The sequence below is a fragment of the Trichechus manatus genome, unplaced genomic scaffold, assembly GCF_000243295.1.
Source record: "Trichechus manatus latirostris isolate Lorelei unplaced genomic scaffold, TriManLat1.0 scaffold00023, whole genome shotgun sequence".
Taxonomy (NCBI): Eukaryota; Metazoa; Chordata; class Mammalia; order Sirenia; family Trichechidae; genus Trichechus; species Trichechus manatus.
In genome coordinates this window covers 16692692-16720036 of record NW_004443959.1, presented here as the reverse complement: position 1 = coordinate 16720036, position 27345 = coordinate 16692692, and the positions used below count along the sequence as shown (strand labels likewise).

Genomic DNA, 27345 nt, shown 5'->3' with positions numbered 1-27345 from the left:
GGCCAACTCTTCAGACAGGGATTGGACTGGACTGTGGGACATAAAGTGATACTCGTGAGGAGTGTGCCTCTTAGCTCAAGTAGATGCAAGAGACTGGATGGACAGCTTCTGTCCAGAGGTGAGATGGGAAGGCAGAGAAGGTTAGGAGCGGGTTGAATGGATATGGGGAATCAGGGGTGGAAAGGAGGAATGTGCTGTCACAGTATGGGGAGAGCAATTAGGGTCACATAACAATGTGTGTATAAATTTTTGTATGGGAGACTAACTTGAAATGTAAACTTCATTTAAACTACAACAACAAAAGAAAATAAAAAATAAAATTTATCATCCAAACTGGGGTACTTTTAAGAGGAAAAGCAGTGCCAAGTGGAAGGGATGCCAGGGCAAGAGGCATAAACCACAACTGTCGCAGATAAGCCAGGACACGTGGTCACCCTGGACACAACGTGTTTGCAAGGCACTCCAGACACAAAGATAAATAATGCACTTTTCCAGGGTCCTCCAGGAGTACTGAGTCCAGTCCAGTAGAGGAGGAGACACACGACTTAGAAATTAAAACACCACGTGGGAAGCGCTATAAATACTCACTCCGGAGTCAGAGAAGAGAGTAATGGCTCTATCTGGAGGCCAGGGTGGAAGGGTAAGAGAAGACTTTCAGGAGGAGGTGACAGCTACACGGCATCTTTAAGGACGACGAAGAGTTCACAACACACGAGCAAGAGGGAAAACAGGTAAGAGAAAGAACATATGAAAAGGCATGAGAAATCAAGCTCGGGAAACAGTAGGTGGTTCAGTGCTATTACAATCAGTCTCGAAGATTGCAGATCTTGAGGCCGAAATGTTCTCTGCACTCACAATCTCTGTCACAGCAGTCTACACTTAGCAGAAATCAATGATTCTGGCCATCGCGGGCAAGTCTCCTCTCTGAAGAGCACTTTTACCTAGGCTGTGCCATCTCTTTCTTGCTGATCACATAGGGCATTACCATTCTCCATCTCAGGTACACTAGGCTGATCTGCCCCATTAAATTGTAAGGCCCTCACAGGCTAGTATGTGTCCCTCTTGTAAGCCCAAGGGTCAGCAGGAAAGGAACTGAATTCAACACTTACTTCTCTGCAGAAAGCCACAAACTGCTAGAGTAGGAACCACAATCTAATTTTTATCACCTCAGTGAGATTGCAAGGGTTTAGTCCAATTCTGCAAATGCGTGTTTCAAACAAGGTCTTGCTATCTTTGAAGATATTTACAGAAAACGCCTGAGATGTGGATGAAAACCTATAAAAACGCATGCTTCAGTATAACGAATCCAGGTTCGCACGTGGACAACTGGGATACGTTAGAAGACAGAAAGCAGACGGGAAGACTGTGAAGAGTGTCTCGGAGACACGGAGGCAGACTCTGGCGCCCTCTGTTGACCTCAAGGCACTCTGCCATGACGGAGTAACCCAGCAAAAGGCAGCGTGTGCAGGCGCACAAACAGACACACTCTGCTTCAGAAAAAGAGAAAATTGAAGTAGAAAATGCATCATCTTTAAATATTTTAACTAGTCAAGTTTATCTGGAGCATATACTTTCTTCTCAAGGTATTAAACAAAAATCCTGAATCAGAATAAAAATGTAAATATAAGAAGCAAAGTAATACCCAAAGACATAAACATCTAATAGAAGCATATTTTAAAGGGGAGAATAAAGTGAGGGAGGAGGTAAATGTAAATGTCTGATGACTCCGGAGACAGACATCACTACTAGAAATATAAACAACTGCCCTCATTTCCTTTGAGTAATCAAGGATTTTTCCAGGTTGCCACCACCTACACAGCCTTTCAGGGTGAACTTCAAATCAAGAATTAAAGGTGTTACTTTTATTTTTGGTATGTATAGGCCAATCTCCTTATCGAAAGATACCCTCTTATCACCTTCCCCATTTCCACACCCTATCAGTAATTGGATATTTACTGTCAGCTAGTAGCTTCCTACTTTTACATCATAAGGTTGTACCGTGTTATATATCTTCTACCCTGGACATACCTCCTCCGTTTGCTTTTATAGTGACGCATTTTCTTGAGAAAGTTTCGGAAAGACAAGTTGGCATTAAAAAAAAATTTTTTCATCCATCTAGAAAACGTTCCAAAAGATTTAATTTACATACATCTCCCCCGCCCCAACCAACCTGCCTCTGAGAACATATTTTTCAGAGTCATCACAGGTAATAGCTAAAAGATCAATGGCAGTTGTAAATCCCTATCGATAGGCCACCCTTTGTGCCTGCCACTCGCTCCTCGCTTGAGCAGAGATTTATCTAGGACAGATGGGTGTACAGTTTGATGTGAAAAGAGTTGGGATTTTTAGGTTACCTTAACCTGCTGCAAATTTTCTATCATTTTCTAAGCAAGTGCAAAGAGAGCATAATTCTGCAAGTAGCTTTCTGCCTGGGAGAAGTAGCTACTTCACTTGTGCAACGGGAATTTAATACTGCTTTTATTAACTGTCCCTCCTAAGTGGTGCGATAAAAGGTATAGAAGGAGGCTTCTTCATATGCATTTAGAAAAAATTGCGAGTGAATCAAATTTTCCACATTTATTTGCAAGGTCATTGTGACATTTTTCCTCTGTGTGTGTATGTGTGTGTGTGCATACACCCACGCACGTGTACACAGGCACACATACATATATAAGAGTTGTATCATATTGCAGACTTCCACTAATTTCTCGAGATTCTGCATATTGCAATAAATGATATATTTGAAATGTTGTTTACAACAAATATCAACACCAAGATTTCTAAAGAAGACTGGCCTTCCCAAAACGGATTCCATTACTAGACACTAGAATTTTTAAAATTGCAAAGAACAGAATTGTTAGAGTTTAGATACAAGAGCTGAAACAATCTTGTCTTTCTTCCTAGAGCCCATTTGTCTATGGTTCCTTTCTCCTTTCTTCTCAATAACATCCATAAAAAAGAACTCCAGTGTAAGTGTGAAGGAGGACACAACAAACATCTTCAAAAGAGAACAATACTTGGCTAGATGTGGTAACTTCTAAAACAATCCATGGGAACTGGCCTCTGCAATCTGCTCTGCCTTCTCCACTTGTTGGTCATACTTCCCACACTCTATTCACCACCTCTAGGGGTGTAGTGCCTAAAGGCTCGCCTGCTAACCAAAACGTCGGCAGTTCGAATTCACCACCCACTCCTTGGAAACCCTTTGGGGCAGTTCTATTCTGCCCTATAGGGTCGCTATGAGTTGGAATCAACTCAACGGCAATGGGTTTGTTTGTTTTTTTTACCACCATTACCACCAGGATGTACACCTAAAGGTATGTCTTAAAGACTCTTAGTCTCTAGATAAACAGATGTTACCATTAATCACAATATCATGCAAACTTATCGAAACAAAAAGGAATAAGGGGCTGCAAAAGAGACGAAACACAAGAAAAGACACTTGAGGTCCACTAAGGACAACGGACCACAAGAGCTTCTTTCAGTCCTTGCCTCTATTTCAAGGTCAACTTTCAAAGAACGGTTTCTTTGTAGTGTTTATGAACACACAGTAACAAATAAGCACAGTGGCAAAATATGTAATAAATACTGCAAAAAGCCTTCAACCAGCCCAGGAATTAATAGGTTAAAAAGTATGATACAAGAAAAACATCATTGGAAGACAAAGAGGACATAACGCAATTCTGGTCTTTACAAAATAATTTAGTATAATGAGGTGACAACCTAAACAATACATTTTAATCTAACTTTGTGATGCTTCTGGATTTAATTCATATTTAATTTATTGCAGTGTGGAAGCCTAGTGATTTACAGGACGGCTAAGTGCAGAAAACCCTGCATAAGTGTCTATTTATAAAACAGGTTGAATCTCTCTAAAACTTTTTTTTTCCTCTGTTAAGTTATGCAAGGTGTGCTTATATGTTGTAACTCCAAGATCTTCTGAAGGCATCTGAACCAGAAATAGTTTGGCACCTAATCCCAAGAGAATGACTATTGCTATAGAATATTTGATGTAGATTGGGTATGACACCATAAGTAGCTTCAAAGGGCAAATAGCAAAGGTTAAGCAGAAGTCAAGCAGCTTTGAAACTCCTTTTTGATTATGGAAGGAGAAAGGGGGAAAAAAAAAACCTCACAGCACTTCACACTGGAAAACAGAGCCAGGTGGAAATGAATTCTTCAGTTTCACCCATGACAGAAAAAAACAGAACTCTTAGAGTTTAGACATGAGAGCTAAGAAACAAACCTGTCTTTCTTTCTAGAGGCTGATAGATTAGGGAATTGTTTTAAAGAAGAGTCATACTGCCTTCAAAGACCGCTGGGACGAGGATTATTGGGTTTCTGGAAGCTTCCGACTCTAAATGAAGAGACTTAGGGTAGCTCAAAGGAAGCAGTCTACCAAAGCCTGTGGTCAACCAGAACAAAATTAAGTAGTGCTTGATAATTCTATCAGAGCCCTTGTGGCCCAGTGGTTAAGAGCTCGGCTGCTAACCAAAAGGTCGGCAGTTCAAATCCACCAGCCACTCCTTGGAAACACTACGGGGCAGTTCTACTCTGTCCTATATGGTCGCTAGGAGTCAGAATCGGCTCAATGGCAATAGATTTGATCTCTTTGGTTTTGGTTGATAATTATATTAGTTTTCTCTTGCTGCTTATCAAATTACCACAAACTTAGCAGCTTAAAATGCCCATTTATAGCCTCTAGGAACTGAGAATAGTCCCCCGCTGACAGCTGGCAAGAAAAGAGAGACCCCAATCCTACAACCACCAGGAAGTGAATTTTGTTAATAGCCACAAGATTTTGGAAGAAGACCCAGAGAAAGGAATGCAGCCTGACCAACATCTTGACTGCAGCTTTGGGAGACCCTGAGCAGAGGACTCACTAAGCTGTGCCCTGACTCGTTACATAGGGACTGTAAGATAAGAAATGTATGCTCTTCTAAAACACTCAATTTGTGATAATTTCTTACACACCACATAAAACTAATATACAATTTTGTACTTGGAAGTGGGGTGCTGTGCTACCAAAATTCCTAAAATGTGGGAGCAACTTTGGAACTGGGCAGTGGGTAGAGGGTGGAAGAACTGTGAGGACTATGAAGAAAAAGCCTAGACTGCCTTGAACAGAGAGTAGAAATATGACTGTAAAGGGTGCTGTCAGTGAAGGCTCAGAAGGGAGTGAAGAACATGTTATTGGAAACAGGAGAAAGGAGCATCCTTGTTATATAGTGGCAGAAAGCTCTGCTCCAATGACTCCTACAGTTATGTGAGAAGGAGAACTTGTAAGAGATGAAGTTGGTTTATCTTATACATAAGGAGATTTCAAAGCAAAATCATTTTTTTTCGTGCTGCTTATAGTAAAATGTGAGGAAAAAAATCCCGTTGCTGTCAAGTCAATTCTGACTCATAGAGACCCTATAGGACAGAGTAGAACTGCCCCATAGGGTTTCCAAGGAGCAGCTGGTGGATTTGAACGGCCGACCTTTTGGTTAGCAGCTGAGATGTGAGAGGAGGGAGAGAAAAAGAAGTACGGACTGTTAGGCAAAAAGGAACTAGGACTGAACGATTCTGAAAATTCTCAGCCTCTCTAGATGGCAAAAGATGCTAAAATGAAGGGATTCACTGTCAGGAAAGCGTACTCTAGAGAAAAAGCTAAGAGTAAGACATACCACATTGTGCTAAAACCTCAGAAATTCAGTGACACAAGGTCCCTTTTGAGAGGTTAAAGGTATGCCTCATAGGTCCTCTCAAGCAAACCAGAGGGCCTCCAGGAGGATGAAAGGTGCCATTCCTCGGCCATCTCAACAGGAGACGAAAGCAGCGAAGGAATTTTCTCAAAATATTTGTGGGCATGGCTTTTGCCTAACGGCATGAATCCTCATGAAATGCACTGAAGACCTACAAGATTGCTGATAAAATTATTTCGACGGAAACACTGCCAGCTTGGACTAAAAAGGGCAGAGAGACTGCAAAATGAAAGGAAGCTACCAGACCCCTAAAATTCTACTGCAGGAAGCAGCCTGATAAAACTACTCAATTCCAAGTACATGAAAAGAGAACGGTGACTCAGGGGATGAAACCAAGAGCCAGTCCAGAATTATTCCCAGACTTGAGATTCCAAAACAACAAATCCAGCTGGTGTTTGCCCAGCTGGATATCAGAACTTCCATGGACCAGTGACTCCTTCCATTATCCACCCTTTTGAAGGAAAATGTCTCAAGTTGTTATCCCATGCCTGTCCCACTATTCTACTTTAGGTATGTCGGGGGCAGTTAACTTGCGTCTTTAGTTTCACAGATCAACAGATAATTGTGACCCAGGGGTGGTACTTAACTGATTATACCCAGAAGCCTCATCTTGTAGATGGATCTGATTTAGATGATGAGGTTTGGAACTTTGAGCTGAGGCTATCATGGGAGGAACTCTTGAGACATACGAGGGACATGAATCATGGGGGGTCAGAAGGTGAATGCTGCAGACACACTTTAGAGCGGCCCCCACTATTCCCACTCCCTACTGTTTACACCTTGTAATTCTTCCCCTTGAGTGCAAGCAGGACCTATGACGTGCTTCTAACCAAGAGAATATAGCAAAGGTACTGAGATATCGCCCCTGTGATTATGTTGTATTGTATGGCAAACGTGAAGGTATTTTAGAGAGGTAATTAAGGTCAGTTAACTTTGAGTTATTCAAAAGATTGGTCACAAAAGTTTGAAAGTCACTTTTCTACAAGATGACAATCTTCATTTTCATATGTAGAAGCTTCTGGCTATCTCCAACCAAAGAAGGCTACCAATCTCCCTTACAAAGGGGGAGATGTACACTAGCCCAAGGCATGGGGAGGCAGAAGTTATGGCAATGCCAGGAAGTGGGGCAGTGATGGAGCTGTAGCAATATGCAGGAAACAGAAGACCCAAAAATGGAATGGCAGAGTAACAAAAGGGAAAAAAAATACTCAAAACCATAAATACCAAAGAGTTGCCAGTCCTTTCTTCCGAGACAACACCTCTGGTTGGGTTTGAATCACCAACCTTTTGGCTAGTAGTCGAGCACTTAACCTTCTGAACAATCCAGGGATTCCAATTTTTATCCTTAGTTCTTGAAACAAAGAGTATTCAAAAGTTTAAAACTATGTTACTACTTTAAATACGCTCGTGGGAAAATAGGGTTGAACAATCAAGTTGTCATAGGCTTTTGGTGGTAAGTGACTTTCACTAGAGATAAAGTAACAAAAACAGCCTCTTTTTTGAGAAGCTCGAATCTAGTACTGATGGACAGGAGAAAGAAGAATAAAATTAGAGTGGACTCACTAAGGGGTAGTTCCCAATAAATGAAATGCAAATACAAGTAAAGGCTAAAAATAAGAAATAAAGAATATGGGGGGAGGGGGAGATCTTTCACAAAATAGTATTTCACCTTGAGGAAGAGAACTGCTAAAAAAAAAAAAAAAAGAGATGTGAAGTTAAAGCAGAAAGAAACTTATACAAAGTTCATACAATTCTAGATATGGGATGTCCTGGTGATCATACTGACAAAAAAGGAAGGCAATCCCCATATAATGATAATTTTGAAGCCAAGGAAAGATGAGAGAGAATGAGTTACAGCTAAATATCTAAAAAACATATACATATTCTGGCACTGATGGATAAATGAAGGAAACATTTTTAGAAACTATACAGCAAAAACACACAAAGACTTTATCTTGGCTTACAAAACGGAAAAAGATGTGAGATTTTTTTTCCAAAGCCAGAATTTGAAAACAGGTTATTGACAATGACAGAGAAAGAGAGTTAAGGAAGGTGCAGATACATGGTAGGTGAGTGTCACAGATATTTGGTTTGACACAAATGTAAAAGGTCCCAGAGATTGGACAGCCAAACAATAGGCTGAAAAGAAATTTATTTAGGGAACATTAACATACAACTTTTAACATAAAGGAGCCTCGGTGGTACAGTGGTTAAGTGCTCAGCTGCTACTGAAAGGTTGGCAGTTCGAACCCACCAGCTGCTCCACAGGAAACCTGGCGATCTGCTTCTGTAAGATTACAGCCTTTCTGGAAACCCTATAAGGCAGTTCTGCTCTGTCCTATAGGGTCGTTATGAGTCAGAATCAACTTGACGGCCATGGGTTGGGTTTGTTTGTTTGTTTGTTTTAACATACAACTTGCATATATGTATGGAAAAGTTGTTATTAAAGAGCATTTCAAAATAGCCATAGACTCGCACTATCGTTTACATTGCGCAGTGGTTAAGCACTTGGCTGCTGATCAGAACATTAGCAATTCAAACCCACCAGCCACTCCAAGAGAGGAAAGACCTGGCGATCTGCTCCCTTACAGATTACAGCCTAGGAAACCCTATGGGCAGTTGTATTCTGTTCTATAGGATCGTTGTAAGTTGGAATCGACTTGACAACACACAAGAACAACATGATTACACATAAGCAATAAGAAAGAGGCAAAAGTCACTGAAATTCTCCGAGTAGCCTGGTTAATGCGTTGTTGTTGTTGTTGTCGTTGTCAGGTGCCGCTGAGTCAGTTCCGACTCATAGCGACCCCATGTACAACAGAACAAAACATTGCCCAGTCCTACACCATCCTCACAATCATTGCTAAGTTTGAGCCCATTGTTGCAGCCACTGTGTCAATCCATCTCGTTGAGGATCTTCTTCTTTTTTACTTATTCTCTGCTTTCCCAAGCATAATGTCCTTCTCCAGGGACTGACCTCTCCAAAGTATGTGAGACGAAGTCTTGTCAGCCTTGCCTCTAAGGAGCATTCTGGCTGTACTTCTTTCAAGACAGATTTGTTCGTTCTTCTGGCAGTCCATAGTGTATTCAGTATTCTTCACCAACACCATAATTCAAACGCATCAGTTCTTCTTTGGTCTTCCTTATTCATTGTCCAGCTTTCACGCATACGAGGCAATTGAAAATACCACGGCTTGGGTCATGCGCACCTTAGTCCTCAAGGTGACATCTTTGCTTTTGAACACTTTAAAGAGGTCTTTTGCAGATTAGTCAATGCATTAACCATTGCCTACGAGTTGATTCCAACTCACAGCAACCCTATAGGACAGAATAGAACTGCCACACAGGGTTTCCAAGGAGCAGCTGGTGGATTTGAACTGCTGACCTTTTGGTTAGCAGCTGAGTTCTTAACCACTGCACCACCAGAGCTCCAGTTAATGCAGTAGGATGCCTGTTTTCACCATTTAAGAACCTCCACCACATTACTCCCCATGCTCCAAGGTATTAAAGTTCCTGGAACCACTGTGATTCCAGTTTTGATTCTTAGAGTCTTGGGATTATAATCATTTCTGCACACACTCACCATATCACAACTTCTGTGTACATGCTGTGTCTTCAAATCATCAAATCTTATGAATCATTCATCAATTCATTAGCAATATAAAACCAACCTTACATTAAACCTCTAGCTGAAAAAGGAACACATCTCTGGTACATACAAATATCTAAGAAGAGACACACTTACTTTTATTGTAGCAGGTCGCTAGCACACCTTTATCTGCTGGACTGGCACTGATGTGCCAAATTTCACCCACTTGATGGAGGAGAACATTTTTATTTATAATGTTATTTTCATCGTCAAAATCTATGATGTGGATCTACAAATACAATAAAAGAGCACATCAGGACCTCAAACACTTTCCACAGTACCTTAATTAAATATAACGTTTGCAAAGAATAATCAAATGTATACGTCACGACAGATAACATTTTTAATTAATTATTATTCTTATTAAACTAACAGTATAAACTTCTATAATTCCACTCTCATGGTACCCTTCTCAAAAGATTAAAGTATGAAATCCCGTAGGATTTTTTTTAAGATTGCAAGCTACGTAACAAACACTGCTTTCTGGACGTATGCAGTCTTAAAGAAACAAGACACCAAAAGCTGTATAGCCAAGTAGCTGGGTTATGCCATCACTGGCGTTAGAGTTAGAGTTGTCCAGGGTTGTCCAAATTGGCCAAGAACCGTTCAGTCCTGCTATCTGGCTGTGGGGAAAGGGGAGGAGATGACAGGGTACTACTGCCTAATTAGACCTGGGATTGACCAGGCTTTGCTCACTTCCTAGTGGGCATAACTCAAACCACATGTTGGAAGAGGTTAACATGGGAAGGAGTGAGGATGGATTGCATAATAGGACATTTTTAACTTCTTTTTAAAAGTGAGCCCAACAGCCCTCACCTCTTATGATAATATAATATTAATTATAATAGTATTACACGTTAGCCACTACACAAAAAAGTTAAATACGCTATTTTTATACTTTTCTACCTAATTATTTTTTAAAGAACTAAAATGATTTTAATATTCACTCTCTTATCAATTCCCTAAGTCAAAGAGAAAACACAATTCTTCCTTTAAAAATATGTTTATACTAAGAAAATAATCATGGATCTACACCAAGTTTTATATCCAAGAATGCTCACTACAGCATTGATTATTATAATGAGAAATTAGAAGTCACCTACACGTCTGCCAATTGGAAACTGGTCTAATAAACTGCAGTATTTCACTCTAATACTAAAATTAAGAGATGCACCGTCAGGAAACCATGCTCTTGAGAAACGCCCCATTGGCCATACGACATTCTGCTACAACCTCAAAAAGATCAAATATTCAATACACTGTAGAAGACCCTTTTGTGCCATGGGAAAATGTTCCTAATACACATTTAAGGGGAAAAGAATATACTAAAGAACTGTACATATGCTGCAGTCCATTTTTTGTTTTAAAAAATTATGTACATCCAAATGAGAGAAGAAACAGAAGGTAAATGGTTATCTTTGGATGGTGGGATTACAGGTGCTTTTCCTTTTCTTCTTTGTGGGTTTTTTTGTTTTTTATTTTTTTTTTTTTTGTTTTTTTTTAGATTTTTCATGATTAGCATGCATTGCTTTTGTAATCAAAATATTAAATGTAATCTGAATAAAAATTTTACACGATGCCCAAGAGCATCTAATTTTACACTTGCTTTAGATGGCCTCTCGTTTTATTCTTGAGTTTCTCCTCCATTCAGTGTTTTAGTGCAAAAACCACCTCCAGTGCTCTTAAGAAGCAGCTTTAGACCCAGGCTAGAATTCAAATGCTGCCTCTGCCACTTAATAACTGTGTGACCTGAGCCTCGATTTCCCCAAGTATACAGTGAAGCTGATATTATTAGCCTCCTAGGATGAATGAAAAACCAAGTGTGGTGGTGCAGTGCTTAACACACAAGAAGTGTCCAGGAAATACCAGTACTCTTCTCCTTCTCTTTTGGGTGAGAGATTAAAAAATAATTACTATTAGCGTATCTTTAAAAACATTTTCAGTAAATCTCTCACTATACTCATAGCCCAGTACAGTTTTCACAGTGGTTCTCAAATATTGCTGGTGCACAGCTTCTAAATTACAAACTACATATCTAAGAACTAGAGAAACTATAAAGCAACACTTTTTTGAAAACTAAGTAAAGTTTATTGTACTCTTTTTCCTTTCCACATCTGAGGGAATTTTACCCTTAAACACTTTTTCCTTCCCTGGACATGTTACACATCTAGACATCTATAACAGGAAAATACGTGGCAGTGCTTACTAAAGCTAAACATATAGATGTCCTATGACCCAGCAATTCTACTTCTGGGTATATACCAAACAAAGACAAAAACAAAAAGACATGTACAAGAATTTTTATAGCAGCTTTATTCCTGATACCCAAAACCGGTACACATCCAAGATGTCCAAAAATAACAGGATGAGTTAATAAATTGTGGTATATTCATAAAACGGACTACTTACCCTAATGTAAAAGAACTACAGATACACAGAACAATACTGACGAAACCCATAATGCTGAGTGAAAGAGACCAGATACAAGAGCAACATACTGCACGATTTCATTTTAAGTTCAAAAACAGATAAAACACATTTATACTGAAAGAACAGTAACCACTCCTGATGGGGGCTGGAGGTTTAGTTCAGACTGGGAGAACTCCTAAGGGAAGCTGCTGGGATCCTGGAAAGGATCTAGATGGTGGTTACATGTATGCACATGTGTGCACACGTATATGGTGTGTATGTGTGCGTGTGTGTGTGTGTAAAGCTGCATCAAGCTACATACTTAAGATCTGTGCACTTTAATGCATGTAAATTACACCTTACAGGCAAAAATGGATTCGAATAAATATAAGCAACAGAAGAAAAGTCATTCTTCATTATAACCAATGACTTACCGTTTTAAAATAAGATCTCTGTGATACCAGTTTATATTTATTGTATTAGCCAATTTTTTTTAAGTAGTGATAACCTACACTGGTAAGGCTACAGTAAAACTGGTACACACTGCAAATCTGTGTAACTGTTGCAGAAGGTTTACCATAATACATAAGTAAGAACTCTATTAATGGTGAAACCTTTGAAACAATTATTCGATTTCTTTCTTGAAACTTATCCCAAAGAATAAATATGAACCAAAAAAATCATGGATTACTATGTAGCTTTAACAATTATAATGAAGAACAATTATAAACACAAAAAGTGTTCAAGACAATATTAAAATTTTAAAAGCAAAATACAAAATGGCATGCAATTATAAGAAAGTCACATGTGAACACAAACTGAAAGGTAACATGAAAATTCAAAACAATGTTTGTGTTTCCAGGGAGAACAGGAAATTTTTTTTCTTCAATACTTGATATAGTTCCTGCTTATCAGGAAATCCATTAACACTAAAAAAAGCAGAAAAAAGAATGCAGTTAAATGTACTATTTTTCCTTTCCCAAATCTATTCCTCTGAAATGCACTAGAAGCATTAGGACCATTACATGGTGGAGGTAACAGTATTTCTGGTTTCATAATCCTCATCTGTTGATTCTGTAGACCAATCCGTCAAGAACATGTGGCCTTTTCTCCTCTCCCTGGCACCCAGGTTCCTTGGCCTGCCTTCACAAACTTCTCGCCTGCCTTTGAAGCTTTCCAGATACTCCCAGCTAATCAGTGCTCCCTGCTGGGCCTGGCCATCTCTCAGCTCCTCTACCATCATTAATCTCATCTGTGGAAGTGTTTTTCTGACCACATCATCATAAAGAAGACACAAAGCAAATGATTTCTAATCAGGCTCTATTACTTCATCCAAACATATCTTTCCTGTAGATTTGATCCTTTCAACTTTCTGGCTTGATAATGCAGAAGACAGACTAGTCAGGGAACAAATGGGAAATCTGAGTTCATCCTAATGCCATCTTTTCTAATGTGATACACTCTGATAATAACGGCCCTTAACCTTCATTTTTAAGTCTGAAGAGTCTTAAGGTTTTCCTACATATCCTCGTTTACCGCAGATTAATTAACAAGTCCCAAGGGTCCATCTTGCTGAACTATTTTAATATGGGTATGTTCACAAAGAATAGTAAGGCATCACCACCATAAGCAAATAATAATAAAAACAATAATGGCTAATATTCATAAAGGGGGAAGTGATGGTCCAATGGTGGAATTCTTGCCTTCCATGAGAAAACCCGGGTTCAATTCCCGGTCAATGCTGCTCATGCACAGCCATCACTCATTTGTCAGTACAGGCTTGCCTGGTGCTATGATGCTGAACAGGGTTCAGTGGAGTTTCCAGACTAAGATAGACTAGTAAGAAAGGCCTGGTGAGCTACTGTCAAAAATCTGTCAATAAAAACCCTACGGATCAAAACGGTTCCATCTGAAACTGATTATGTGGATGGCACAGGACCAGGAAGCATTTTGTTCCGTTGTGCACGGGATCACCACAAGCTGGAGGCTAACTCAACAGCAGCTAAGAACAACAAATATTTATAACGTTCCAGGCACTGTGCTAAGTATTTTACATACATTAATTCCTTTAATGTCTAAAGTAGCCCTCTGATATATCATTAACTGCATTCAACAGGTGAAGAAACTGAGGCTTAAAGAGTTGAAGTATCTTGGCTCAAGGCTATTCAATTAAAAAACAAGAGTCAAGATTTAGACCTACGCCTAACTGATTCCAGAGCATATGCGTTTAAATTCCCCACCACCACCACCACCACCACCACCCCATATTATTAACCTGCCACAGGTGGAAATCGCCTTCCTCCTCAGAGATGTGCTTTGGACGATAGTAGGTAATAAAGAGTAACAGTCGATTCCTGACTCTGATGAAAAGGTCTGCACCTTAATCCTCTATCCTCAGAGCCTCACACTATCCCTAGCACACAGAGGAAGGACAAAATAAATTATTGTGGAATAAAGATACGCAGGTCGGTTACAAAATGAAGTACACAATGGATAAAACAGTATAATTAAGATGAGTGCAAAAGCGAGCGGCAGCACCGAAGACAGACGGGTGAATCCTAGCTAAGACAGTGAGGAAGGACGCGTGTCACTGCGTAGGCGGTGCTTCGATACTACTTTAAATTCTCCGTGTCATATCCGATTTTTTAAATTTTTAAATAGCTTATAATGAACATCAAATGCACTTATTTTGAATTGCCATCATAAAAATTATTAAAGTTGAATTTAGCAGTGCAGGTCTGAGGGCATGATGGCACTTTATAAAAATTTAGAAGTAAGAGTTATAAAATGTACTAGAAAAGCCCTTAACGATTATTTTAATCAATCCTCCCTCATTTTCTGCTAAAAAATCAGGATTTAAAAAGAAGAGTTACCTGTCCACAGCCATACAGGGGCAGCCCAGGACAGGTCCCTTCATTAAGCAAATGACTCCCAGGCCACTGCACTTTTCTTCCCATTTTCTCTCTACTACTAACTGAAGGTAAACATAAAATCATGAAAATTTTAATAAAGAGTGGATAAAATTGGACATGAACAATCAAGTTACCCTCTTCAGGAAAGTTAAGGATCCAATGGCTTCCCTGTGGGGAAGAGATTATTCCTCCCACAGAACTTTCTTAGGCATAAGACTGAAGTGCCATGCCAAGAAGATTTAGTCAGCCAGCCAGCAGGGGACTCCTCCCCAAATCCTCACCATTAATGCTTCCCAGCTTATTATTCATAGCTAAAAAATACCCTCCCGACTGACAATTCCTTAAGTATTTTACCTACTGCTACATCTGGCTATATCTTGGATAGAGCAAACCATTTTTATGGTCTCATATCACTAGTTTTCTTTACTCCCAGTCAAAGTGGTTGTTAGCTGCTGTCAAGTTAACCCTGTGCCCAACGGAGAGAAATGCTGCTCAGTTCTGTGCCATCCATCCCATGATCAGTGTGGATCAAATCGTGATCCACACGGTTTTCATTAGCTGATTTTCGGAAGGAGGTCACCAAGACCTTCTTCCTAGTCCTTTTTAATCTGGAAGCTCCACTGAAACCTGTTCAGCATCATAGCAACACACAAATCTCCACTGACAGATGGGTGGCAGCTGCACGTGAGGTGAACTGGCCAGAAATTGAACCCAGGTCTCCCTCATGGAAGGCAAAAATAAATGATTAATTCTGAAAACACAGTTTCTACAACTGTCTGTTTTGCTTCAGCATGACAGCCTAAAATGAAAAGAGATCTGGGAGTCAGGAGACTTGGGTTCTACTTTTAACTGCCCCATAGAGTTTCCAAGGAGCGGCTGGTGGATTCGTACTGCTGACCTTTTAGTTAGCGGCCATAGCTCTTAACCACTGTGCCACCAGCGTCCCTTAACTCTGCCACTTCCTGGCTATGTTACCTTGGGCAATCCACTTACCCTTTCTGGGCACTTGCTACAGCATTTGTAAATTTAGGGAACTTGGATTTCTAAGATCCCTTTGTCCTAATTAAATCAGATACTGGTCCTTCAGCTAAGACTTCAAATGACAAGTAACTGAGTTACTATTAAAAATCCCCAATGCTTACTATGCCCATAGTCTATCATTTATCTATCTATATTAACATCCTTTAATTTAGAAAATTAAGCTCTATTACGTTAACAGCCTTTGCCCAAGAAACCCAAATTATGCTTGGCTGCCCAAAGCGGGGAAAAATTTACATTCCATGACCACCCTACGTTCAGTGAGAACGTTTCTCTAGAACAGCAGACAAGATGAAGGCTCCTCTGCAACATTTAGCCAAGGTTGGTGAATACGCTGGAGCCTAGTCAGGTCACTGAAAGGCCACTGGCTATCTCTTTATTATCACACTTTTAGATATAAATCTAAAAATTGGAAAGATGTAAAGTAGAATGCTGCATTAAAAAATAATAACTATGTGAGCATAATAAATATGGGAGAGCAGAATCGTCAGACAATAGAGAGTAAAATGTATAGAAGCAAGAAAGGCAACAAAAGGTTGAAGGGATAGCACTATATATATTTATATTAATATAGGTTCACACACGTGACTTGTTTAAAATACAGAATTCCCATGAACAACAATAACAAAAACAAAAGTTACGGAGAAATGCTTTAAGGAAACCCTTATGAAACAGATGTAAGAAAACAAATCCTAAAATCCAAAATCCACTTGTACTTCTCTTGGCATTTTTTTTTTTTTTTTATCAGACAGTAGAGATTAAATACCCACTCTCCCCAACACCACTATCACACACATACCACGCACAGGTCTGCCAAGAACTGCAAACCCAGACGTGCTTGAGGCCACAACCCAGGAGCTGGCCAAAGGTCACAGGAGTATCAATGGGAGGTTCCCAAACCAAAACCACTGCCATCGAGTCAATTCTGACTCATAGCAACCCTACAGGACAGAGTAGAACTGCCCCGTAGGGTTTTCAAGGAGTGGCTGGTGGATTCGAACTGCTGACCTTTTAGTTAGCATCTGAGCTCTTCACCACTGGATTTAAGGATGCCTGAAAGTTCCCAGGCATTTAACTCCTCATGATTCCAGTGGGTTAAACGTGGGTTTTAACCAAATTATCCTTGATATCCAGACCAGTGAGTCTGATGGAATTCACTGTAGAAAAAACACAGAATTGCATCTCTGAACATGGAATTCTTAGATCTCATAACTTCTTTAAAAAGAAAAAAATCTGGTTTGTTTGTCGGAAAATGTAATACTATGCCAAACAGAGCAACAGTATTTTTCCTTGTGAAAAATAAGTGCATTTGCTAAGTTACACCTAATTATTACAAAGATTTGCTCAAAAGGATACAAACACGAATGGCCCTAGGTTCTCAGAGAACCGACCACATATGATGAGGACAGAGAAGGGTAGGCATCAAAGGATACAAAGATGAATGATCCCTGGTTCTCAGAAAACTCACAACAGATGATGGGGATGGAGAGGTGTAAAATCAACTTGAAGAAAAATAAATACATAATAAAAAATAACTGGAATACTATGTATGAAATACTATACCCACATAAAACCCATTGCCATGGAGTTGATTTCGACTCATAGCGACCTTACAGGACACAGAAGAACTGCCCCATAGGGTTTCCAAGGAGTGGCTGGTGGATTCGAACTGCCGACTTTTTGGTCAGCAGCCGAACTCTTAACTACTGTGCCACCAGGGCTCCATACGCACCTATACACTCATACAAAGATAGACAAGAGCGTAGAAAAAAAAGGTAATTCATTCTAACATGGGGAGCTACACGAAGGGGTGAAAAGAGAAAGACTTCACATAAAGATGGTATTTGAGCTACACGTAGAAAAGATGAAGACTCAAAAACCCTGGAAAGAAAAAGGATAAATTTTACCCGAAGACTGAAGAACCATCCTAGCTAAACTCCTAACTACTCTGCCTGAAGGATATTTCAGGCATGCCAATTGACCTTGAGTCAAACCAAGTCTTCAAAACCGTAATTATGGGGAAAAGGCGGGGGGGCAATACCAGAGAAAACTTTAGACATTACATTTTAGACTCACTGAATTTGAGTGCTGGAAAGAACCTATTGAAAGAATTCCCAAATTTGACAGATCTTTGGGAATGCATACTAAAAATATAGGACCTCTGAGGATAAAGCTCACACTGAAGAAACCAAAATATAGAAATTGAGAGCAAAGGGATTCTTAGTAACAATGCCTGAGTTGCTAGATCAAGCCTCACCCAGAGCCAAATTACCTTGTGACTTTTCAGTTATGCAATGCAATAAATTCATTCCATCATTAAAGGAGGAGTCTCTGGGTGGTACAAATGGTTAATCGCTTCGAAAGACGAAGGTTCGAGCGCACCCAGAGGCTCCTCAAGAGAAAGGCCTGGAGATCTACTTCCAAAAAATCGGCCACTGAGAACCCTATGGAGCACAGTTCGACTCTAACACACGTGGGATCACCATGAGTAGACAGCAACGGATGGCTTTCTCATTAAAGGAAGAGAGGGAGGAAGGGAAAAGACAGAGACAGACATTCAAGTAGCCTGGAGCGGGGCCCAGCATCTGAGTGATTATCAAGTACCCAGGTGATTCTGAGGGCAGCCAGGGACAGGACTTCCAGGCAGGGGGGGCAGTATGAACAAAGGTGTCATTAGTCAAAATACAAATGCAAAACAATGCAGCTGTGGCTTAAAAAGAAAAAAAAATAAAAGAGGAAGAAAAAACAAACTTTTATCATTCCCTTTCACTGATGTGAGTCTTTTCATTGATCAGGATCACAATCACCAGGGCTGTGTTAAAAGAAGTTAAATTACAGTCTTTCTGTTTGTCACCTTAGGTGCCCCAGTTGTTTCAAGAAAGACAAATACTCCTCATCCCATATCTACATAAGAAATAGGAGGTGCACAAATGCAAAGAAAATGCTCAGGAATCTGTGAAAACATACCGCAAAAGCAAATAAAAATCCCCCAATCTGAAATTCCGTTGTTCCCAGTGTCTGCCTAAATTTCCCTGCTGCATAGCCAACGAGTGCATACCCTTTAAGAAAAAAAATGGTATCTTCCTCATGAAAGCAGAAGCCCAGATAAAGAGGAAAGGCTCCAGAAATTCTCCTCCATGTTCCTAACACTAAGCCCTCAGACAGAGAGAGTCCAGTGCAAAATTAAGGGCACAGAAAATAAAGCAGGTCGTCCCACAAAGGAAGGTCAGGCACCTGTGAAAGTTCCTAAAATCTTCAGAAAAACAGCACAGCTGAATTAAGTAGTAACGATTCAGGTGCTGGGCATTTCCTAGGCTAGGGAATTAATGAGGGCCTGGGAGGAGTTGATGGCCTGAGGCAAAGCCAAGGGCCATTAACCCTAATCAGCCAGTCATCAATTCCCCAGGAAAAGCCCTGTGTGCACTCACAAACTCAAATTGTAGAGGGGGAGGCGGAGGGCTTGGGATTTTCACTGGAGACACTCTTCCTATTGTTACAGATCCAGCAACAGCAGCTGCAGCCAACAGCCAGCCTGAGCACACTCCCTGTGAATAGAGGTTCTCTGTTCATGGGCCTCCAAGCCCAGACACCAGAGCCTCCGGGGTTACTCAAATGCACACGGCTAAATGCTCCAAAGAGAGTACTGTGAAGCAACAGATTCCAACCTTGGTTGGGCTCTGGAATGGAGTTGCCCTGCTTTTTGTGACATTTCATCACATAAAGATATACAGTATGGTAACAGTACATTTGCACTACTTCTGTGTGCATCTATGCATAAGTATACGTTAAGTCTTTAGGTACACAAACATGTATGTGTGTGCTGTGTATGCTGCACGGTGCTGAGTTGATTCCAACTCACAGCCACCCTACAGGAGAGAGTAGAACTGCCCGATAGGCTTTCTTAGGCAGATTAGTGCTTCACTGCTAAAGGAAATGTTAGTGGTTTAAACCCACCCAGCGGCTCTGTAGGAGAAAGACCTGGCTATCTGCTCCTGTAAAGACGACAGCCTAGGAGGCCTTATGCGGCAGTTCTACTCTGTCACATAGGGTCACCATGAGTCAAAAAACGATTCGACACCACCTAAAACAACAGATACATAGCTATATACTATATGTTAAAATAATATTGTCAGATGATGATACAAATAACATTGTTATAATAAAATTATACAAATAATATTGTGAACTATATCAATACAAAAAGATAAATTCAAAATAAACCAATAATATTGTTAAATATATAGAAATATAAAGAGAAATTTACAGTGTTTCAAAGAAAAAATAAAAATCAGAGCTCCAGCGCACCCTTTCCATTGTAGAGAAACAAGCTTGGAGAGACATTAAAGGAGATCAGCATATTTAATGACAATTTTTTAACCACTTTAAAATACATTTTGATAATCATATTATAATAATAACATTACTTGAAAACACAGGAACAATTTTACTTCTCCATTTGGTGACAGTAACAGTAATTAACGAATGTTACGCTCACCCCTTCTCCTTTGGTCTTCTATCTATAGGAAAGCACCAAACCCGTTGCCCTCCAGTTGATTCTGACCCATAGCGACCCTACAGGACAGAGTAGAACTGCCCCATAGGGTTTCCAAGGAGCAGCTGGTGGATATGAACTGCCGACTTTCTGGTTAGGAGCTGTATCACTTAACCACTGCATCACCAGGGCTCCATACGAAAGCAGTTACCAAAGACAGCCTACAATACATGTGGCAGGGTCCTGAGGCCGCCAGGCTGACAGTGAGCTTCTAGAAAAACACATGTCAAATACAAGGTTTACCTGATGTTTCCAGCATATATATGAGCAGAATATATGGAGGGAAATATGTGTATCAGTCCCTCCTTCTTTCTCTAACCAATCCCTTCTTGCTCCACCGGCCACTTTCTCAGGGCTCCCTCACAAAAAACCAGTGAAAATACTATGATAATAAACAGGACTGTCGGCAAGTGACATACATATAATTGTGATCATACCATTGCATCTACCTGGAAAACCTCAGCTCAAATATCCCCCTGTCTGTGATATCTTCAGAGAAGGCTACCAGGAAGAAGTAAGTGTCCTTTCTCCTGAGTTACATCTGTTTTGCACATACCTCTTTTATAACACTTATCACACATCTATTTCACCATTTCATTGAAAGCTCAACTCAAGGCATGAATATCTGTTCATTTTTTTGTGTACCCAGAACATAACATAGTGAGAAGAATTAAAGAGTTCTATTAATATACTTGGAGCCCTAGTTGCACAGTGGTTAACAGCTTGGCTGCTAACCAAAGGTTGGCAGTTCGAATCCACTCCACAGCCTAGTACTGCTATAATAATAGACACATAGACCAGTGGAATAGAGTGGAGAGTCCAGAAATAAACCCGCACATCCATGGTCAACTGATTCTTGACAAGAGTGCTAAGTCCATTTGATGGGAAAAGAAGAGTCTCTTCAATAAACAGTGTTGGAAAAACTGGATTTCCACACACACAAAAACAGAACAAGAGCCATGCCTCACACCATACACAAAAGCAAATTCAAAATGGATTAAGGACCTAAATGTACAAACTAAAACCATAAAATTATTAGAAGAAAATGCAGGAGCAGAACGCTGAGCTTTTAATAACAAATTACCTAATATAATAACACAAACACAAACAGCAAAACACAAAATAAATAAATGGGATCTCATAAAAATTAAAACCTTGTTGATCAAAAGACTTCAACAAAAAAGCAAAAAGACAAGCTATCGACTGGGAGAGTATCTTCAGAAACCATATATCCAATAAGAATCTAATAACCAAACTGTACATAAAATTTTGACAACTTAACAACAAAAAGACAAATAACCCAATCATAAAATGGGCAAAGGACTTAAAAACACCAAGACATACAAATGGCCACCAAGTACATGAAAAGATGCTCAATGGCATTAGCCATCAGAGAGATGCAAATCAAAATCGCAATGCAATACCATTTCACTCCCACTAGGATGACTAAGATTAAAAAAAAGAAAATGACAAATGTTGGCAAGGATGTGAGGAAACTGGAACCCTCAGCCACTGCTGGTGGGAATGCAAAATGGTACAGCCATTGTTGAAGACAGTGTGGCAGTTCCTCAAAAAACTAAAAATAGAACTACCATATGACCCAGCAATTCCACTCCTAGGTATATACCCAAAAGACTTGAAAGCAAAGATTCAAACAGAAATTTGGCACCAATGTTCATTGCAGCACTATTCACAATAGCCAAAAGGTGGAAACAACCTAAATGCCCATCAACAGATGAATGATGAATGCCCATCAAAAACAAAATGTGGTACAAACATACAATGGAATACTATTCAGCCAGGAGAAGAAACGAAGTCTGGAAACATGCTACAGTACGCATACAGGTTGAAGACGTTATGATGAGTGAAATAAGTCAATCACTAATGGACAAATATTACATGACCTCACTTATATAAAAAGACAAGAACAGGCAAATGTGTAGAGACCAAAGTTATTAGTGGTTACCAAGAAAGGAGGTGGGGGGTTACTGCTAATGGAGTACTGAGTTTCGGTTTATGGTGATGGAAAAATCTCATTGATTATGGGTAGGGTTGTACAGCTGAGTAATGTAATTGCTGTCAATAAGTTGTATACTTGCAAAAAGATGAAATGACAAAAGTTGTGTGATAGATACATTTGCAACAATGACAAAAAAAAAGTAGCTGCTGAGGCTGCTCAAGGAGCTCTGGTGGCACAGTGGTTAAAGCAATCAACTGCTAACCAAAATGTCGGTGGTTCGAACTCACCAGCAGCTCTGCAGGAGAAAGATGTGGCAGTCTGCTTCCATAGAGATATACAGCCTCCGAAACCCTACAAGATCGCTATGAGTCGGAATCGACTCGATGGCAGTGGGTTTTGGTTTTGGCTGAGGCTGCTTATGTACAATCAAACACCTCATGGGATTTGGTTCCCTGGTTTGGAGGATTAGGGTCATGGTTTCAAGGGACGTCCCAGTTAACTGGCCTAGTAACGTGTTTAGTGCTTCTGTTCCATCTCCTAGTTCGTTGTATAGTACCTGGGGTCTTAAAAGCTTGCAAGCAGCCAGCCAAGGCACAAAAACTGGTCTCTATTCACCAACAGGGTAAGAAGGAGAGTCAGGAATAGGAGATAAAAATGGAATGTGTGGGTAATTGCCTCCATGAACAACCTGCCTCCTTTGCCATGAGACCAGAAGAACTGGATGGTGCCAAGCTACCATTACTGAACATTTTGATCAAAGGTTCTATAGAAAAATCCTGATCAAAAGGGGGAAAATGCAGAATAGAATTTCAAATTCTCATGAACTCCAGACTTTCTGAAGTCATGGAGGCTGGATGAACCCCTGATCCTATTGCCCTGAGTTAATCTTTGAAACGTAACCAAAAATATCCCCTGAAGTCTTCTCAAAACCAAGCATTAGTTAACTTCACTAGTAAAGAATGCCTGCCTTGGGCATTATGTTCTTCTAAGATCTACCTATATAGGATCAAATTGACAACAGCAACTCAAAAGATTAGATAGGCAACTTAGGGGGCAGTGAGTTTATATTAATGGGGGAGGAACAACTCAGAAAAGGAGGGTGAGAATGGTTGCACAACTCAAAAAATGTAATCAACGTCACTGAATTGTACATGCAGAAATATGAATTGATGTATGTTCTACTGTATATATTCTGAACAACAAAAATAAATAAAATAAATCATTTTAAAAAATAAAGAAAGAAAAGTCTATGGAACACAGTTCTACTCTGACACACAAAGGGTTGCCATGAGTTGGAACTGACTCCACGGCAACTTTTTTTTTAATGAGCATAATAAGCATTTGTTGAATGAATGAATGAATTTCTCAACAACGCTGCATACTTTTCTCAGAAACAGAATGGGAAAAACCAGGAAGAACGTCAAAAACACTCCTTCTAAACTAGCATTTGGATTCACATATGAAAGACAAGTGCAGATAATTTTTAACTCCTCTGTGCGGAAATAGAAAGTTTTAAGACCTATGTTCTTTAATTCAACCATGGCTAGAAAACTGTAACTGAAGCCAGAGGCTACAAGCCTTAATTAGCAGTTTAATGGGGATTTTTTAAAAGAAGAGACAAGAGTTAATACAGCAGTTTTGCAAGCAAAGCACTAAAGTAGCCATTACATATTGGTAGATATGGAAAAGATTACCAAATATTTACATACTCTTTACCATAAAATTTAAGTTAAATGTATACTTTTTTTGTATCTCACCATTGGAAAGTTGAGTTTGTGTCTAAGACTGGTTAAGAAGGACAAAATGCTTCCTTTAACATTAAAACATTTATTTCACTTTCATTCCTTGGACTAATGACTTGTATTCTTGAAATCATAACTCTTTGTGCCAAGAAGTGACATTTGATATAAGTGGGCATGTAAAATTGTAAACTGTGTTTGTCATAGTAGGTTAATTTAACCTATCAAGCTTACATAATTATAACTCACTACGATAGTGCTAGAGCCTTCGTGGCATAGTGTTACGAGCTTGACTGCTAACCAAAAGGCAGTTAGTTCAAATCTATCAGCCATTCCTTGGAAATCCTATGGAGTAGTTCTACTCTGTCCTACAGGGTGGCTATGAGTCAAAAGCAACTCGACAGCAACAGGTTTATGATAGTGCTACTCAAGATGGGGTCTCGTAAGCTTTATGAAATGCAAATTCTTGGGCCTAACCCCAGGGCTACTGAATCCGGATCTTGGGTGACAGAACTCAGGAATCTGTATTTTAACAAAGTGCTATGTTATCTATATTTTATTCTGTAATTATTCAGTGACATGACTTCACTCGTTGCCAGAAAGCATTAAGACCTTTTTGTCTTGCCTTTCTCCCTAGAGCTGTTTTCATAAACCGTGGGATTAAAAGATTTATTTATTAAAAAAAAAAAAAAAAATGCAAATTCAAGTTAGCTTGAGAACTTTGTAATTATAACATGATTATGAGAAAAATTAAAAGATACCAGAGAGCTGCTGGTAGTGAGATAACCACACTCCAGACCCTGACCTGTAAGGACCTGTTTGCTGCAACATCATTAACTTGGATCCACTTACAGAAACTAATGGGTTTCCTTTTCACTTAACAGCACCTCCCAACCAGCCAGAGTACTTCACAATTGCGAGGCACCGGGCAGAGAGTTAATGCGTTACATTACAGGTAAAGCAGAAAGCTCCGTAGCTGGGAAGAAAGGCATGGATGGGCCGCAGCTTTGTCTGCTGACCTAATTTTGACACCTTGGTTTAGCAGCTAAACCAATGGAGTTATTAGAAGGGATTTCAGAAAGAACAGGTGGATTTTTTGTTGATCTCTTTTTCAGAATATTCAACCAAGTTTCAGTCAACAGGTAAAGTAGGCGGGCTACTGTATGTGCAAGCAGCTGGGCTATGGCATGTGCAGGACCCTCAGAGAGCACTGCTCAGCCAGCAAAGGGAAGCCAGACGAAGATGCTACGAAATGAGGACAGCACTTTCAAGGGCTACAGAGAAGCAACTGAGGTAAAATGTACCAACCTCTGAGGTCTGGAGACAATGAATAACTATGGGCAATGATTCTAAAGCTGACGTTCTGGATACTTTATGGCCATTATTATTTTCACTGGACAATCTTACAGCTCTACTAGAAGAAAAGTAATCCTTTCAATCTTAAAGGCTTCAAGAAAATACAGGTTATAAACTTACTTTAAATCTGTTTCCAATTAACAGTATCATACCTACTAAGGCTGTTCACTAGCATAAAATGCAATCAACGTGGTAACTAGGTCAGGAGACAATCTTCTATCATGGCTCATAATACTCACTAAACGCTAGGGAAAAACAGGCTCTATTCTCCTCCACCTAAGTTCTTGAGTCTGAGGACCACTGCTGTATATGCGTATTTTTATTTTGGATTAAATTGTTAATTCAAGTTTTAAAAAACTGACATGAAATGCATAAATTTAAGATGTATAATAAAACACATTGTTGACTCTAAAAAAAGAAAGACATTGGGAAACTAAGTAATATCAGAAATCTCCAACTTGGGAGGGAGGGAGGAAGAAGAAAAATTACAAATCTCCTTTAAAATAATTCACTGGACCCTATCTTGTTCCAAAAAGGATTTAAGACGGATTAAAGCACTTTGTCATTTTGGACTGACCCTTTCTTAACATCATAACCAAATGATGTTTGATTTTGGCTGATAAAACCACGAGGTAGAACGTAACTCATTTATGACTACCTTGCCTTACACTGCCTTATTTTGTTTTTTAATGTTTCTGTTAGCTTTTCCTTTTGTTTTGTTTTGTTTTTTCTTGTTGTTGTGGAAGAATTTTATACGCATCCACATTAAAAAAATCTTTTTCTTTTTCTCAGACAGGTTAAAAACCGACGCTCTACCAATAAAGGTCAATGGTATGCCTCAGAAACAAACGGGAATTAAAAAGCAAGTAAATGAGAAAAGGCATTTAGAGTACTGGGAATAAAATTAGGTGCAGTGTTTCAATACCCACCTTACGATAAGCTTTATAGAAATTCAATCACCAGGCAAAGGTCATCTGCCTGAGTTTCAAACGCTTTACACGCGGAGACTTGCCCCTAGCTTCTGTCCTGAGAGCCACGCTAAAGGCAGGCGCAATGAAGCAATCATTTCAGACGGCGGGCAGCTGAGCTGCATTTAAAGGAAAACAGATTTGTATATACTGGCAGCACCTGATCTGTTGCCACTACCAGCTTCCAGTCTGTGTGGGTAACTTTACTTTCCTCCTCCACCTTTAAGCAGTATCCCTTAAAATGTGCATTATCTTTATGGTGATTTCTATTTCTTTTTGAGACTGCCGTTGGTGACTATTTTTATGAGTAAATAAATAATTTCTATCTTACTTTTTTTTCAGGATACAGGTAATACATACACATCTACATACACATATACAAGACACATAGAAAATTAGAAAAAAAAAAATTTTCCTCATGAATATTCTAACCACCTTAAGATAAACGCTGCTTAAATTTTGAACTCTTTTTGGCCTAATTCCTTCCAATCTTTATTCTATATAGAGATTTGATTTTGCACTTTATTTACACAACAGCCATTACATTGCATTACAATTTTAACATTCCACTTTATTCATCTAACAATTCTTAAATTGTGATTTTTATTAGGAGTTTGTAACTTCAAGAGCATGTCTTAGTCATCTAGTGCTGCTATAACAGAAACACCACAAGTGGATGGTTTTAACGAAGAGAAGTTTATGTCCTCACAGTCAAAGTAGGCTAAAAGTCCAAATTCAGGGCATCAGCTCCAGGGGAAGGCTTTTTCTCTCTGTCGGCCTTCTTCTCTTCAGTGTTCCACCGGACTAGAAGCTTCTCAGCGCAGGGACCCCGCTCCAAAGGACACCCTCTGCTCCCGGCACTGCTTTCTTGATGATAAGAGGTCCCCAATTATCTGCTTGCTTCCCTTTCGTTTTATCTCTTGTAAGGTAAAAGGTGGTGCAGGCCACACCCTAGGGAAACTCCCTTTACATTGGATCAGGGATATGACCTGGGTAAGGGTGGTGTTACAATCCC

General features: G+C 39.7%; 1 protein-coding gene and 1 pseudogene across 3 annotated transcripts in view; one reads left to right on the top strand and one right to left on the bottom strand.

The window, feature by feature from the left end:
* The window catches only part of EIPR1 (EARP complex and GARP complex interacting protein 1), a 173364-nt gene that overhangs the window by 130739 nt on the left and 15280 nt on the right, over nucleotides 1-27345 (bottom strand). For all 3 annotated transcript variants that reach the window (XR_002823551.1, XM_023728297.1, XM_023728295.1), the window contains exon 3: nucleotides 9493-9625. Coding sequence is in view for 2 of the 3 variants with exons in the window: in XM_023728297.1 (XP_023584065.1) it covers nucleotides 9493-9625 (133 nt within the window). In the remaining variant the exon portion in view is untranslated. The remainder of the gene's footprint in view (nucleotides 1-9492; nucleotides 9626-27345) is intronic.
* LOC111819979 (N-alpha-acetyltransferase 20 pseudogene) lies at nucleotides 24386-26032 on the top strand (annotated as a pseudogene).